The 16,322-nt window shown below is 35.2% G+C and overlaps 2 protein-coding genes across 3 annotated transcripts; one reads left to right on the top strand and one right to left on the bottom strand.

Annotated features, from left to right (window-relative positions):
* Positions 1 to 3,872: 3,872 nt before the first annotated feature.
* Positions 3,873 to 10,280, top strand: LOC132200175 (nascent polypeptide-associated complex subunit alpha, muscle-specific form-like). Of its 2 annotated transcripts, none has more exons than XM_059625432.1 (4): positions 3,873 to 4,151; positions 4,189 to 4,311; positions 4,599 to 4,826; positions 6,155 to 10,280. In XM_059625432.1, exon 4 carries the CDS (start codon positions 8,170 to 8,172, stop codon positions 10,258 to 10,260), a length of 2,091 nt encoding a protein of 696 aa, XP_059481415.1. In that variant the 5' UTR covers positions 3,873 to 4,151; positions 4,189 to 4,311; positions 4,599 to 4,826; positions 6,155 to 8,169; the 3' UTR covers positions 10,261 to 10,280. The 2 variants fall into 2 exon arrangements, with proteins under 2 accessions (XP_059481415.1, XP_059481414.1); XM_059625431.1 differs by having other exon boundaries at positions 3,885 to 4,151; positions 4,211 to 4,311.
* On the bottom strand, positions 4,394 to 9,986 carry LOC132201990 (uncharacterized). The gene is made up of 14 exons (XM_059628566.1): positions 9,908 to 9,986; positions 9,328 to 9,661; positions 8,579 to 8,827; positions 8,426 to 8,508; positions 7,976 to 8,279; positions 7,554 to 7,595; positions 7,381 to 7,489; positions 6,832 to 7,225; positions 6,486 to 6,772; positions 6,109 to 6,285; positions 5,813 to 6,040; positions 5,545 to 5,752; positions 5,134 to 5,379; positions 4,394 to 5,015 (listed from the first exon to the last, which is right to left on the bottom strand). Exons 1-14 carry the CDS (start codon positions 9,984 to 9,986, stop codon positions 4,531 to 4,533), a joined length of 3,225 nt encoding a protein of 1,074 aa, XP_059484549.1. The 3' UTR covers positions 4,394 to 4,530.
* Positions 10,281 to 16,322: the final 6,042 nt, after the last annotated feature.

The following is a 16,322-nucleotide window of genomic DNA, read 5'->3' as shown; positions in this document are numbered from 1 at the left end:
ATTTTGAATTTTTAATTCTAAGTCCGATCATAAAAATCGACATATATCGTCAGGTACCAATAAATATACGACTTGGAATTCATTGAAAAAAATGTGAAAACGTAGGGTCTTCATAAGTGTCACTGAGACCTTTTCAGAAAGTCAAAAAAAATATTTATAAGTATAAGTACCTCATATTTTGAATTTTTAATTCTAAGTCCGATCATAAAAATCGACATATATCGTCAGGTACCAAAAAATATAAGACTTGGAATTCATTGTAAAAAATGTGAAAACGTAGGGTCTTCATAAGTGTCACTGAGACCTTTTCAGAAAGTCAAAAAAAATATTTATAAGTACCAAGTACCTCATATTTTGAATTTTTAATTCTAAGTCCGATCATAAAAATCGACATATATCGTCAGGTACCAATAAATATACGTCTTGGAATTCATTGAAAAAAAATGTGAAAACGTAGGGTCTTCATAAGTGTCACTGAGACCTTTTCAGAAAGTCAAAAAAAATATTTATAAGTACCAAGTACCTCATATTTTGAATTTTTAATTCTAAGTCCGATCATAAAAATCGACATATATCGTCAGGTACCAAAAAATATAAGACTTGGAATTCATTGTAAAAAATGTGAAAACGTAGGGTCTTCATAAGTGTCACTGAGACCTTTTCAGAAAGTCAAAAAAAATATTTATAAGTACCAAGTACCTCATATTTTGAATTTTTAATTCTAAGTCCGATCATAAAAATCGACATATATCGTCAGGTACCAAAAAATATACGACTTGGAATTCATTGTAAAAAATGTGAAAACGTAGGGTCTTCATAAGTGTCACTGAGACCTTTTCAGAAAGTCAAAAAAAATATTTATAAGTACCAAGTACCTCATATTTTGAATTTTTAATTCTAAGTCCGATCATAAAAATCGACATATATCGTCAGGTACCAATAAATATACGACTTGGAATTCATTGAAAAAAATGTGAAAACGTAGGGTCTTCATAAGTGTCACTGAGACCTTTTCAGAAAGTCAAAAAAAATATTTATAAGTACCAAGTACCTCATATTTTGAATTTTTAATTCTAAGTCCGATCATAAAAATCGACATATATCGTCAGGTACCAATAAATATACGACTTGGAATTCATTGAAAAAAATGTGAATACGTAGGGTCTTCATAAATGTCACTGAGACCTTTTCAGAAAGTCAAAAAAAATATTTATAAGTACCAAGTACCTCATATTTTGAATTTTTAATTCTAAGTCCGATCATAAAAATCGACATATATCGTCAGGTACCAAAAAATATACGACTTGGAATTCATTGTAAAAAATGTGAAAACGTAGGGTCTTCATAAGTGTCACTGAGACCTTTTCAGAAAGTCAAAAAAAATATTTATAAGTACCAAGTACCTCATATTTTGAATTTTTAATTCTAAGTCCGATCATAAAAATCGACATATATCGTCAGGTACCAATAAATATACGACTTGGAATTCATTGAAAAAAATGTGAAAACGTAGGGTCTTCATAAGTGTCACTGAGACCTTTTCAGAAAGTCAAAAAAAATATTTATAAGTACCAAGTACCTCATATTTTGAATTTTTAATTCTAAGTCCGATCATAAAAATCGACATATATCGTCAGGTACCAATAAATATACGACTTGGAATTCATTGAAAAAAATGTGAATACGTAGGGTCTTCATAAATGTCACTGAGACCTTTTCAGAAAGTCAAAAAAAATATTTATAAGTACCAAGTACCTCATATTTTGAATTTTTAATTCTAAGTCCGATCATAAAAATCGACATATATCGTCAGGTACCAATAAACATACGACTTGGAATTCATTGAAAAAAATGTGAAAACGTAGGGTCTTCATAAGTGTCACTGAGACCTTTTCAGAAAGTCAAAAAAAATATTTATAAGTATAAGTACCTCATATTTTGAATTTTTAATTCTAAGTCCGATCATAAAAATCGACATATATCGTCAGGTACCAATAAATATACGACTTGGAATTCATTGAAAAAAATGTGAAAACGTAGGGTCTTCATAAGTGTCACTGAGACCTTTTCAGAAAGTCAAAAAAAATATTTATAAGTATAAGTACCTCATATTTTGAATTTTTAATTCTAAGTCCGATCATAAAAATCGACATATATCGTCAGGTACCAAAAAATATAAGACTTGGAATTCATTGTAAAAAATGTGAAAACGTAGGGTCTTCATAAGTGTCACTGAGACCTTTTCAGAAAGTCAAAAAAAATATTTATAAGTACCAAGTACCTCATATTTTGAATTTTTAATTCTAAGTCCGATCATAAAAATCGACATATATCGTCAGGTACCAAAAAATATAAGACTTGGAATTCATTGTAAAAAATGTGAAAACGTAGGGTCTTCATAAGTGTCACTGAGACCTTTTCAGAAAGTCAAAAAAAATATTTATAAGTACCAAGTACCTCATATTTTGAATTTTTAATTCTAAGTCCGATCATAAAAATCGACATATATCGTCAGGTACCAAAAAATATAAGACTTGGAATTCATTGTAAAAAATGTGAAAACGTAGGGTCTTCATAAGTGTCACTGAGACCTTTTCAGAAAGTCAAAAAAAATATTTATAAGTACCAAGTACCTCATATTTTGAATTTTTAATTCTAAGTCCGATCATAAAAATCGACATATATCGTCAGGTACCAATAAATATACGTCTTGGAATTCATTGAAAAAAAATGTGAAAACGTAGGGTCTTCATAAGTGTCACTGAGACCTTTTCAGAAAGTCAAAAAAAATATTTATAAGTACCAAGTACCTCATATTTTGAATTTTTAATTCTAAGTCCGATCATAAAAATCGACATATATCGTCAGGTACCAAAAAATATAAGACTTGGAATTCATTGTAAAAAATGTGAAAACGTAGGGTCTTCATAAGTGTCACTGAGACCTTTTCAGAAAGTCAAAAAAAATATTTATAAGTACCAAGTACCTCATATTTTGAATTTTTAATTCTAAGTCCGATCATAAAAATCGACATATATCGTCAGGTACCAAAAAATATACGACTTGGAATTCATTGTAAAAAATGTGAAAACGTAGGGTCTTCATAAGTGTCACTGAGACCTTTTCAGAAAGTCAAAAAAAATATTTATAAGTACCAAGTACCTCATATTTTGAATTTTTAATTCTAAGTCCGATCATAAAAATCGACATATATCGTCAGGTACCAATAAATATACGACTTGGAATTCATTGAAAAAAATGTGAAAACGTAGGGTCTTCATAAGTGTCACTGAGACCTTTTCAGAAAGTCAAAAAAAATATTTATAAGTACCAAGTACCTCATATTTTGAATTTTTAATTCTAAGTCCGATCATAAAAATCGACATATATCGTCAGGTACCAATAAATATACGACTTGGAATTCATTGAAAAAAATGTGAATACGTAGGGTCTTCATAAATGTCACTGAGACCTTTTCAGAAAGTCAAAAAAAATATTTATAAGTACCAAGTACCTCATATTTTGAATTTTTAATTCTAAGTCCGATCATAAAAATCGACATATATCGTCAGGTACCAAAAAATATACGACTTGGAATTCATTGTAAAAAATGTGAAAACGTAGGGTCTGAAAACGTAGGAAAACGTGGAGGTGGTGCGCATGCGCCAGACGGACAAGTAACCTCTTCTGTTGTTCCGACTTTTGAGCGTCCTGGCGAGGCCTGGGCAGTGAGTGGACTTCTCTTGTGTGTTCGGTCGGGTTGCGAATTCCCAAAATCCAGTCTCGTTGGGCACCAGGGCACCGCCCATCAGCTTTGCCGCCGCGCTTTCAAAATTTTCGCCTCGATCTCGCTCACCTCAATCACCATGTGAGTCAAGCTCACTACTTTTGCAGCAGTAATACTTGATTTTCCTTCATAATAATCACAATTTCTGGCTTTCATAAGAAATGATATGTTATATAAATATGTATTAGTGAAACAATTTTATCCTAGTTCTTTAAAAGGATTTTGATGTGATTCAAGTAGTCACGCGTCACGCTGAACTTGAGTGTGGTGGGTGTGTACTTTGTTTGGAGTTGGTAAATGGAGTAAATATATAATTGTTATGTTGTGACTTTTTAGAATTTATTTTCAAGTGATTTAACTATAGGTAGTGCAAATTTCACGTGTTTTAATTACGTTGTTAGTTGTGATAATGTGTAATTTCAGTTATTTCGAGAACGGAGACCTCACAAGTGAAGTTTGTAGATTTATTTTGTGAAAAGAAGACGTTTTGATTGAGAATTTAAAATCACCAACACAGTAAAAAAGTAAGCACTGTTCTTAATTATACATTATTTATTGTGCATCCTTTAAAACTAAATTCAAGGAATAATTATATTTAAACATATTTAATACAAAAGGAGCACATTAAAATAAAAGAAAAATACTCGTCAAATTTTATTTTTTTTATTTATACTTCATATTTATCTTATTGATAATCAGGAAATGAGCACATAGGAATAACATCAAGTGATGCATATGACTATTTAATGCGATTTTGCATTAGCACAGTTGTCCTTGACAGCCTGACTGAGATCTCTTTTTCTTTTTTTAGGACCATTGTTATCCGACTGAGACTTCGGAGGTCGACCACTTGCGATTTGAGCTGCTCCCTTGGATACTCCTACTCGACGCCTTGCTCGACCAGATGGATTAACACCAGTGCGACCCTTCTTGGACAGCACAGAGTTGACAGCTCTGTAAAAAGCCACCAAAGCAGCTTGAGCAGCTGGAGTAGTTTTTGGCTTTCGGAGTGCCTTTCCCATCTTTTCAACAAGTTCAGGTGAAATATTAACCAAAGCTAAGTCGAGGAAGTCGCTGAAATCGTTCTCCAGCTGCTTCCTCTTTTCGGCCCTGTCGGCTTCATCAAAGACATTTTCATCTGTCTCTGTAGCAACTTCCATCTCATTATTGTAAAAAAACTCATCTTCATTGTCACCAGATGCTTCGTCATGGCTATTGCATTGATTTCCTAAAATAATTTCATAATTTTAACAAAAAAAATTATACATTCATGCTGCACAAGTTTTAAATCACATTTTAATTATAGTTAATTATGAGATGTAAAATTTTAATTTTATTTTATTAACCTTTTTGTGGAGAGCTAGTAGGTGACGCAACCTCAGTTCGCCCTAAGTAGAAGCTAGTCGGCAGGGTTTTGTCGCCAAGGGCCACTTTGGCTAGAAGTTTTCGGTCAGAACTGAGGAGTGGTGGAGCTGAGGGAATTGCTGCCTTTTTATACTTCACAAGCAAAGCCATATGCTTACAAAAAGCTCCCCTCTCCCCAGATTTGCAGGAGCAAAATCCACTGTCTGTTCTGACTTCATAAAACGTCTCTGGAAATTTCACATTCATTCAATTAAATCAAATCAAATATGTATGCTATGAAATCAAATAAATTTTAGTGTCATGAATTATGTATATGGAAATTAGGGCCTTATAGAATTAAACTGAAGATTATTTTCTAATTAATTATAATTTAAAATCAATATTTTTATTACCAGCTGAGATTGAACTTGGCACGCTGTAAAGGTTTTCGTCAATTTTGATGATCTTGTTGGGGTCAATGGACGAAGCTCGCTTAAGCATCTTGTCGAAAACCAGTGAATGTGCCGAATGTCGGTTGTGTGCATGGTCAAGCAATCGTCTCTTGTAATAGTCATCCATCGGTCCGATAACAAACTCGATCAGAGCCACAGGGTTATAAGCCTATTTTTTATTTACAATTTTATGTAACAATTTATCTGAAAATATTTCTTTCTTTCTTACTTTCATTCTTTGCATGACAGCCTCTTTAGCAATTTTAATACTAGTCTCAGCAAAGTTGTTGGTATCATTGCCTCTATTCATAGCACCAACTCGTGCATAGATAGCCCACTCTTCCACTCGTTTTGCAAACTTTTGAAAGCGTTTCACATACTTAGGATGCGCCTCATTTTGAGCTAAAATGCTCTCCGAAGCACTTTCAAATTCCTCCAATGTGTTAGCATAGACAGCCTATAATATGAATTTCACAAAATTAGATTAATCATTTATATTTTTACTTTCTGCACGTAAATATTAACCTTGTAATATAGATTCATTAATTTCTGCCTATCATTTTTATTGCAGTTGGAAAGGAGCCACTTCCACTCCGCCGAGAGTACGTGAAACACACATAGCAACCTACGTGCTGTTGGCCACACCGACTCAACCGCCTTTCGTTCCGCAGAACTGTCATCTGTCATTACGACACTAGGCGCCTAAAAATGAAGTACATTTTCATTTAGAAATGTATGTTTTTTTTTAATTTTATTATTGGATTATGAAGTAGTCTCTGAGTAAGATTTTTTTAAAACTCTGTTTTAATTTAATAAATATTGGAATTTATTGTTGGTAGGGAATATAAAATGTTTGTGATTAATTGGAGGTTAATGCTAAGGATAATGCTATTCAGTTTTACCTCAGAGCCACCAAATCCTTTTGGACATTCTCTCTTGTACAAGTTAAAGGCCATCTCATAGCAAGTCTGAGTCTGGTGGCTTTGCAGCAAAATGCAGAGTGGCATTGCACCAGCTTTTGTGGCAGAGCACATTGATGTAAAGGTGCAGTGAGTCACATCAACATGTGAGGTTGAATCAAGGAAGAGTGTTTCACCAGAGTGCGGCAGTTCTTGCACCCTTTTCATCAAGGGTGTCACAATGAGGATGCACCACTCGCCATCCTCCATTGAAGTCTTAACAAGAACATCTAAAGTTTTTAAGATTTTAATGTATTGCATTTTAGGAAAAATTCAATTTTCAAACTACCTCTTGAAATGTAATCTCCAGAAGCAATTTTTTCTTGAGTCTTTTCAATTGGTGTTAAAGATTTTACACCAAATTGCTTATTTGACCATTTGTCAAACAAATAGGAGACAGTTCTTTTGGTAGGGTTAATATTAGCATCAGCAAGATTCACAAAATCGTCATTGCTGATAAGTAAGTCTTCGTGACGTTTCCTTGCTTGAGCAGCTGTACTCCCATCGTCAAAATATTTGTCGAACAGAGCGGCAGTCGATGGATCTACTCGATTTAATCGAAGTGTGTCCGCACTTAAGATGTGATGATTGTGCACGCCTTCAAATTTGATCACAGCTTGACGGACAATACCATGCTTGTCAGGTCTGAGATATTTATCCTTTTTTTTGGTGTCTCTTGTAATCTATGTTGTAAAAAGATTGGTCCATTATTGTTTGTTTGTTTGTACTGATACTTTAAATTCTTGAAATTCTTTAATTAATAATAGTTTTCATTAAAAATTATACTTATGGGGTTTAAAACCATAATAATCAATGAAAAATCATTAATTACACCCACCAGCTTGATTTTAATATCCAGTGTCACTTTGCAATTTGTTGTTCGCTTCGAATCAACTTTTTTGTTCAATTTGCTAAGGTGGCAGTGAAACCTTTTATGAGTATGGTACCTATAGAGGGATTGTATTTTTATTTAATTAATTGAGTACTTATTTTAATGAGATATAAAAAAACCTTTCCATTTCTTCGTAACAGTATTCGACGATCCAACAGCTTCTAGAAATTTTTGAAAATTCTTTGACCCACTCGTCAATCTCATCCACTGATGATAAATTGGCCCTCAAAACGGTGGAATTTTCAGAATATTCCACACAGACAGTGTGGAATTCTGTCGGAAAAACATTTTTAACAGGACTTTTCACGGCTGCCATTGTCATTGTTTTTATTTATTATGCACCTAGGCCAAAGTTAATGTGCAACAAATAGTGCATATTCACAACCAATAGAAGTCGATTTATTTTCTGTTTGCCTTTTAACATTTATAATAATTATATATTTACATTAATTGATTGTTAAAAATTATGACAGTGAGAAATTGTGATTATTATGAAGGAAAATCAAGTATTACTGCTGCAAAAGTAGTGAGCTTGACTCACATGGTGATTGAGGTGAGCGAGATCGAGGCGAAAATTTTGAAAGCGCGGCGGCAAAGCTGATGGGCGGTGCCCTGGTGCCCAACGAGACTGGATTTTGGGAATTCGCGGTCGGGTTGCTGAGCGTCCCAAGCCCGTTTGTGGCCTAAAGGCGTGATTTTTACCCCCGTACTCGCCGTGAAATTGGACTTGCCGAAATGCCGGCTTACCGCTCTTATGTTAAGCCGCCACTCGCGGTGAGTCGTCCTTCCGGCGACCTCGCGCGCATCTGTTGGACGCTGACCGAAGTCCTGCGTGAACTTCAGGCCTTTTCATTTCGAGAAGAGTCCCCGGAAGTCAGTCTGATAGCAAAAATGGACCGAGAGTATCAACTTTTCCTTGCCAGAGAAAAGGAGGCGTGGCTCCAGTACAAAACACCACTACGGCCACCGACAACAAAGGTAACAATGTTACCTGGGGCGAACCTTTTCGTCGAATCACCACCCTCGATGTCCATCGGCCACTGCGTTGCCGAAGATTTTGAAATGTCGGCCGGACTGGCAGTTGATTTCCGCGAGTTATTCGGGAATGTGGATTACCTTCTGTCTTTAAACCTTAAAGTCGGACAGGTTGCCGTCCTTCCAGTACAGCAGAACGACGGCACGTTCAGGTACGCTCTCTACATTATCACCAAAGAGAAGTCGAGAGGGACCCGCCCAACTCGTGAAAACTTCGAGGCTGCCATCGTCTCTCTTCGGGAAGTCTGCAAGGCACTCGGAATCAAGAAACTGGGACTGCCGAAAATTGGAGCTGGGCTCGACAAATTGCCCTGGGACTTTTGCCTGGACGTCCTTGAACGGGTTTTTGAAGTGTCGACTACGGAAATTTACATCTTTGAAGGGACAACCGACTTTAAGAAAAGACAGTTCCAAAGAACAACTTGCTCTCCGGCACTTGACAGCGTCGAGGAATTCCCCCTTCTTCCTGAAATCTCCCCAACTGTGAGCAGGCCTTCGGCAGGAGTTGCAGGACAAAATTTGACTGAGAATAAATTGAATGAAAACTTAAATTGCTTCTCTTTTTCAGCTGCGTCGCCGAGCCACTCACAAAGCAAAAAGAAGTCGCCTGCTCGCCGATGGGAGACGGACGTGGAGAAATTTGATGCTCGACAGGTGATGGTGGCGAGGCCCGCAGCTGACCCCGGGCCTGGTGGTGCCCCATTAAAAGCTGCCAAAACTACAGCAGGATCAGGTGGACCAGCTGGGCGCACACCGGAGACCTGTATTAAAGCTGGGGTGCCCTCCCGTGCGTCTGGCCCCACCTCATCATTAGCTGAAAAAGGTGACAAACACAAGTTAAAATATCAGACAACCTACCCTGAGAAGGCCCAACTCTCTGATCCGAAGGCCAAGAAGTCCACCGGCACAATACCGAAGGTGAGAGGGGCACAGACGAACCCAGCAAGGAGCCGACTGAGCCAGGGAAAAACGCAGGAGCGCACCAAGAGGCCTGACAGCGCCCTTAAGTCTGTCAATGCTACAGCCGCCTCACCAAAGGGTGGAGCAGCCGGACGAGGCGCGGACGCCTGCGAGTTGGCTGGGGCAAAAAATCCGTCCTCGTCCAGCTCCACCCCGGCGCCACCAACAACAGGTGAGGCTGTTACTTTGAAACCTCCTAAGGCCTTGGCCAAAGGAGAACTTGCTGCTGGCCCTGAGGAGAAATTCGTTTCCAGTCTCCTGGAACCTGTACCTGTGGCTGTGGCGAAGGACGTCCCCAGGGCTCAAAATCTGACTGAATTCTTTGCTGACCTGACTCGAGGGGCTAATCTTGAGAATCTTCAGGAAGGCTCTGCCGGTGGGGGTAGCCTGCCCCCGCTGCCCCCACCTGGTTTACTCCAAAAACCCCCCCGGCAACCTTCCACTCTTGTGGTAAGTGGTGCCGACGTTTTACTGGTACCTGAAGTCTCAAAAAACCCTTTGCCCGAGTCTGTTAAGCTGCCACCCTCCGAGGCTCCTGACGAGGCCTTGCCGCACATCACGGCCGACCTGGCAGGAGAAAGGCGGAGTGTCGTCGCGCTGGCCGAGCAGTTCCCGGTCGGGCGGGCCGAGGAGCTCTTGGTTGGGCTACGTGGGACCGTTTCCGAGACCAACAGGTGGCCACTGCCGAGAAAGGAGGCTTCTAGCCACCTGAGTACGCAGCCCACCCCATCTCCCAAGATTGCAGCACCATCGCCATCCAAATCCTCGTCGATAAATTATAGGCGAAATTCAAAAAACACAAACCGCAAGTCCATACACAAAGTCGCTTAAAAAACTTAAATATATTAAATTTAAATGTCCGCGGTTTGAAAACACCAGATAAATTTACCGAGTTTGAAAATTTTATTCGAAGCTTGCAAGTACGCCCAGATTTAATAGTAATAACTGAACATTGGCTTGACTCATGTGAAATTAAAACCTTTCATTTGGAGGGTTACGATCTAGTAGCTTACTTTGGCCGAAACATAAAAAAGTTTGAAAGAGGTGGAGTACTTATCTTAAAAAATAAACTTCTGAAAGCTACAGCAAAAAATATAAAAATTTTTTCTAAAGAGATGTTTTTTGAATTCTGTGCAAGCAAATTGATAATGCAGTCCGAAAATATTAATATTATTGGTGTCTATCGGCCAAGTAATCCAAAGTCAAATAGTAAAATTCCAGAATTTCTTGAACATATTGATTCAGTTCTTATGCAAAACAGGTTTTGTGGTCATACAATATTAGCAGGAGACTTTAATATCGATCTGATGGTTAATGACGACAATTGTATAAAACTTAAGGAAATCGTAAAATTACATAACCTAACCTTGCTAAATGAAAATAAAATAACTAGAGTAAATAAGAATGGGGGAACCTTACTAGATCATGTTTATGCAAATTTTAACTTAGAGAGCACATTTAACATAATTCCAGTTTTGTTCTCAGACCACAGTGCTGTGTCAGTATCAGTTAAACTGCCAGTAGAGACAATTAAAGACACTTTCAAATATATAAGAAGTTACACTGAAGATAATTATCTGAATCTTTTCTCCCTCCTTGAACAAGAAAGTTGGGAGCAAGTTTTCCAGGCCAGTTCAATAAATGAAAAAAGTGAAATTTTTATGGGCATTCTCGTAAAATATTTTGAAAACTGTTTCCCCTTAAAACGAGTTATTATCAGGGCAAATCAAATCGGTAAAATTAAATTGACAGATGATACGCGGAAATTACAAAATAAAATTATTAATTTAAGTCAAGAAATAAAATCAAATTTAGATCACATGGTCAAGGCTGAACTGAAGCTAAAACTGAAACACATGAAGAAGGAAGTTGTTAATAAAATTCAAATAGAAACGAAGCAAGTAAATGATAGGAAAATTGCAACATCTAAAAATAAATCCAGTGCAGCGTGGAAACTTATAAACAATAAATTAGGGAAAAGTAAAAATTCAGAGTATATTGACGAATTAAATATAAACGGTGCTAAAGAATCAATTAAACTTAATATCGCCAATTGCCTGAACAATGCATTTGTTGAACCAGAGCCTGACCTAAATAATATAAATTTAGCTGATTGTTCCAAAGTGACTGATAACCTTTGTAATATGGTACAAGAATTACAGCTTTTTGAGGAGTTTGAAATATATAGTATAATAAATCATCTCCCATCTAAAAATTCATCTGGGTGGGATGGAATTTCAACCACTGTACTGAAAAAAATTTCAATGTATATTACTGCGCCTCTTACTTATTTAATAAACGAGTCATTCCTAAAAGGTAGTTTCCCCGATAATATGAAACTTGCTAAAATTATCCCACTGTTTAAAAAGGGCGAAAAAGAAAACCCTTCAAATTATAGACCAATTGCGATAACATCATCAATATCAAAAGTATATGAGAAAGCCTTTTTACATAGATTGGAAAAACACTTGAACACTAATAATATCCAAATACCTGAGCAACATGGATTTAGAAAGGGAAAAAATACTGTAACGGCCTTATATAGTTATGTAACATCTCTGTACGAATCAGTTGAAGCAAAAGAAAAAGTGAATGTTATCTTGTACGATTTCTCTAACGCATTTGGCACCCTTCATCCACCTCTCCTTATACATAAGTTAAAACAATACGGTCTAAACGAGAACTTGCTCTCGTGGTTGGCCTGCTTCTTATCAAATAGGAAACAATTTGTACAGCTTAAGAACCTTGGTTGTGATAGGTACGAGGAGTTTATTAACTCGGATATATTAGAGAGTAACAGGGGTGTGCCGCAAGGCACAGTTCTCGGCCCAATTGGGTTTTCTATGTATTTAAATGATATTCCTCTCGCTGTGTTCTTGGCCCTCCTGATTTTGTTTGCCGACGACTCCACGGCTATAGTCAAGGGAGAGTCTTTTCCTGAGGTAAATACTAAAACGGTGGCTGTAAATGAAAGTTTTGTCGATTTTGCTAATGATAATTTTTTGAGGATAAATTCAGAAAAATCTAAAATACTACAAATACACACCAGCCAAACAAAAAATCTAGTTCAACCTGATGTTAAAATTGAAGATAAGAGTATAGAAATCTGTAAAACTGGTAAACTCTTGGGAGTACAAATTAATGATACACTTAACTGGAATGATCACTGTGATAAGGTTGTCAATAAAATGAGAGGAGTCTCTCATGTGTTCACTAGACTGAAATACAAGGTGTCAGATAACATTCTAAAATTGATCTATTTTTCACACGTTCAGAGTCATATAATGTATGGGATTGTAATTTGGGGGGGTTCTAGTCATTTAATCAAAGTATTTAGAGCACAGAAAAGAGCGTTGAGAGCCATGGCGGGCATTCCCTACTGGCGATCTAATGAAGCGTTGGATACTTGTAAACCAATATTTGTCAAATATAATATAATGACTGTGCCATCGTTGTATATACTCGAATGTATAAAATTCTTAGTGCAAAACCGAAACCTATTTCAGAAATATAGTGATACTGTAGATACGAGGAGAGTGACTAGACATAATCAGACTAATCTTTGCTGTAATGATTTGGTTGTGAAAGAAGTTAAGCTCAAGAAATCTGTAGAAAACCCAGAAATCATGATCCCCAGAATATTTAATGCATTACCGATATCTTTAAAAGTCCTCGAAAATGACGACGTTCTTGTAAAAATGGTGAAAGCTTTTGTGTTAGAGCACAAATTCTATGACTTGAACGAATTTTATCGTTTAAATAATGCCATGTACACTGACTTATTTTAAAAAGCTGTTATTTACTATGTATGTTATGTGGTATATAATGCTTAACAAAATAAAGAAATCTTGAATCTTGAATCTTGAAAATCTTCATAAGTGTCACTGAGACCTTTTCAGAAAGTCAAAAAAAATATTTATAAGTACCAAGTACCTCATATTTTGAATTTTTAATTCTAAGTCCGATCATAAAAATCGACATATATCGTCAGGTACCAATAAATATACGACTTGGAATTCATTGAAAAAAATGTGAAAACGTAGGGTCTTCATAAGTGTCACTGAGACCTTTTCAGAAAGTCAAAAAAAATATTTATAAGTACCAAGTACCTCATATTTTGAATTTTTAATTCTAAGTCCGATCATAAAAATCGACATATATCGTCAGGTACCAATAAATATACGACTTGGAATTCATTGAAAAAAATGTGAATACGTAGGGTCTTCATAAATGTCACTGAGACCTTTTCAGAAAGTCAAAAAAAATATTTATAAGTACCAAGTACCTCATATTTTGAATTTTTAATTCTAAGTCCGATCATAAAAATCGACATATATCGTCAGGTACCAATAAACATACGACTTGGAATTCATTGAAAAAAATGTGAAAACGTAGGGTCTTCATAAGTGTCACTGAGACCTTTTCAGAAAGTCAAAAAAAATATTTATAAGTATAAGTACCTCATATTTTGAATTTTTAATTCTAAGTCCGATCATAAAAATCGACATATATCGTCAGGTACCAATAAATATACGACTTGGAATTCATTGAAAAAAATGTGAAAACGTAGGGTCTTCATAAGTGTCACTGAGACCTTTTCAGAAAGTCAAAAAAAATATTTATAAGTATAAGTACCTCATATTTTGAATTTTTAATTCTAAGTCCGATCATAAAAATCGACATATATCGTCAGGTACCAAAAAATATAAGACTTGGAATTCATTGTAAAAAATGTGAAAACGTAGGGTCTTCATAAGTGTCACTGAGACCTTTTCAGAAAGTCAAAAAAAATATTTATAAGTACCAAGTACCTCATATTTTGAATTTTTAATTCTAAGTCCGATCATAAAAATCGACATATATCGTCAGGTACCAAAAAATATAAGACTTGGAATTCATTGTAAAAAATGTGAAAACGTAGGGTCTTCATAAGTGTCACTGAGACCTTTTCAGAAAGTCAAAAAAAATATTTATAAGTACCAAGTACCTCATATTTTGAATTTTTAATTCTAAGTCCGATCATAAAAATCGACATATATCGTCAGGTACCAATAAATATACGACTTGGAATTCATTGAAAAAAATGTGAATACGTTGGGTCTTCATAAATGTCACTGAGACCTACGTTTTCACATTTTTTTCAATGAATTCCAAGTCGTATATTTATTGGTACCTGACGATATATGTCGATTTTTATGATCGGACTTAGAATTAAAAATTCAAAATATGAGGTACTTGGTACTTATAAATATTTTTTTTGACTTTCTGAAAAGGTCTCAGTGACACTTATGAAGACCCTACGTTTTCACATTTTTTTCAATGAATTCCAAGACGTATATTTATTGGTACCTGACGATATATGTCGATTTTTATGATCGGACTTAGAATTAAAAATTCAAAATATGAGGTACTTGGTACTTATAAATATTTTTTTTGACTTTCTGAAAAGGTCTCAGTGACACTTATGAAGACCCTACGTTTTCACATTTTTTTCAATGAATTCCAAGACGTATATTTATTGGTACCTGACGATATATGTCGATTTTTATGATCGGACTTAGAATTAAAAATTCAAAATATGAGGTACTTGGTACTTATAAATATTTTTTTTTGACTTTCTGAAAAGGTCTCAGTGACACTTATGAAGACCCTACGTTTTCACATTTTTTTCAATGAATTCCAAGTCGTATATTTATTGGTACCTGACGATATATGTCGATTTTTATGATCGGACTTAGAATTAAAAATTCAAAATATGAGGTACTTATACTTATAAATATTTTTTTTGACTTTCTGAAAAGGTCTCAGTGACACTTATGAAGACCCTACGTTTTCACATTTTTTTCAATGAATTCCAAGTCGTATATTTATTGGTACCTGACGATATATGTCGATTTTTATGATCGGACTTAGAATTAAAAATTCAAAATATGAGGTACTTGGTACTTATAAATATTTTTTTTGACTTTCTGAAAAGGTCTCAGTGACATTTATGAAGACCCTACGTATTCACATTTTTTTCAATGAATTCCAAGTCGTATATTTATTGGTACCTGACGATATATGTCGATTTTTATGATCGGACTTAGAATTAAAAATTCAAAATATGAGGTACTTGGTACTTATAAATATTTTTTTTGACTTTCTGAAAAGGTCTCAGTGACACTTATGAAGACCCTACGTTTTCACATTTTTTTCAATGAATTCCAAGTCGTATATTTATTGGTACCTGACGATATATGTCGATTTTTATGATCGGACTTAGAATTAAAAATTCAAAATATGAGGTACTTGGTACTTATAAATATTTTTTTTGACTTTCTGAAAAGGTCTCAGTGACATTTATGAAGACCCTACGTATTCACATTTTTTTCAATGAATTCCAAGTCGTATATTTATTGGTACCTGACGATATATGTCGATTTTTATGATCGGACTTAGAATTAAAAATTCAAAATATGAGGTACTTGGTACTTATAAATATTTTTTTTGACTTTCTGAAAAGGTCTCAGTGACATTTATGAAGACCCTACGTATTCACATTTTTTTCAATGAATTCCAAGTCGTATATTTATTGGTACCTGACGATATATGTCGATTTTTATGATCGGACTTAGAATTAAAAATTCAAAATATGAGGTACTTGGTACTTATAAATATTTTTTTTGACTTTCTGAAAAGGTCTCAGTGACACTTATGAAGACCCTACGTTTTCACATTTTTTTCAATGAATTCCAAGTCGTATATTTATTGGTACCTGACGATATATGTCGATTTTTATGATCGGACTTAGAATTAAAAATTCAAAATATGAGGTACTTGGTACTTATAAATATTTTTTTTGACTTTCTGAAAAGGTCTCAGTGACACTTATGAAGACCCTACGTTTTCAC

The sequence above is a fragment of the Neocloeon triangulifer genome, unplaced genomic scaffold (genome assembly GCF_031216515.1).
Source record: "Neocloeon triangulifer isolate White Clay Creek 2 clone unplaced genomic scaffold, ASM3121651v1 ptg000014l, whole genome shotgun sequence".
In the NCBI taxonomy this organism is placed as follows: Eukaryota; Metazoa; Arthropoda; class Insecta; order Ephemeroptera; family Baetidae; genus Neocloeon; species Neocloeon triangulifer.
Note: the sequence above shows the minus strand (reverse complement) of the source record. Positions and strands in the feature narration are given on the sequence as shown.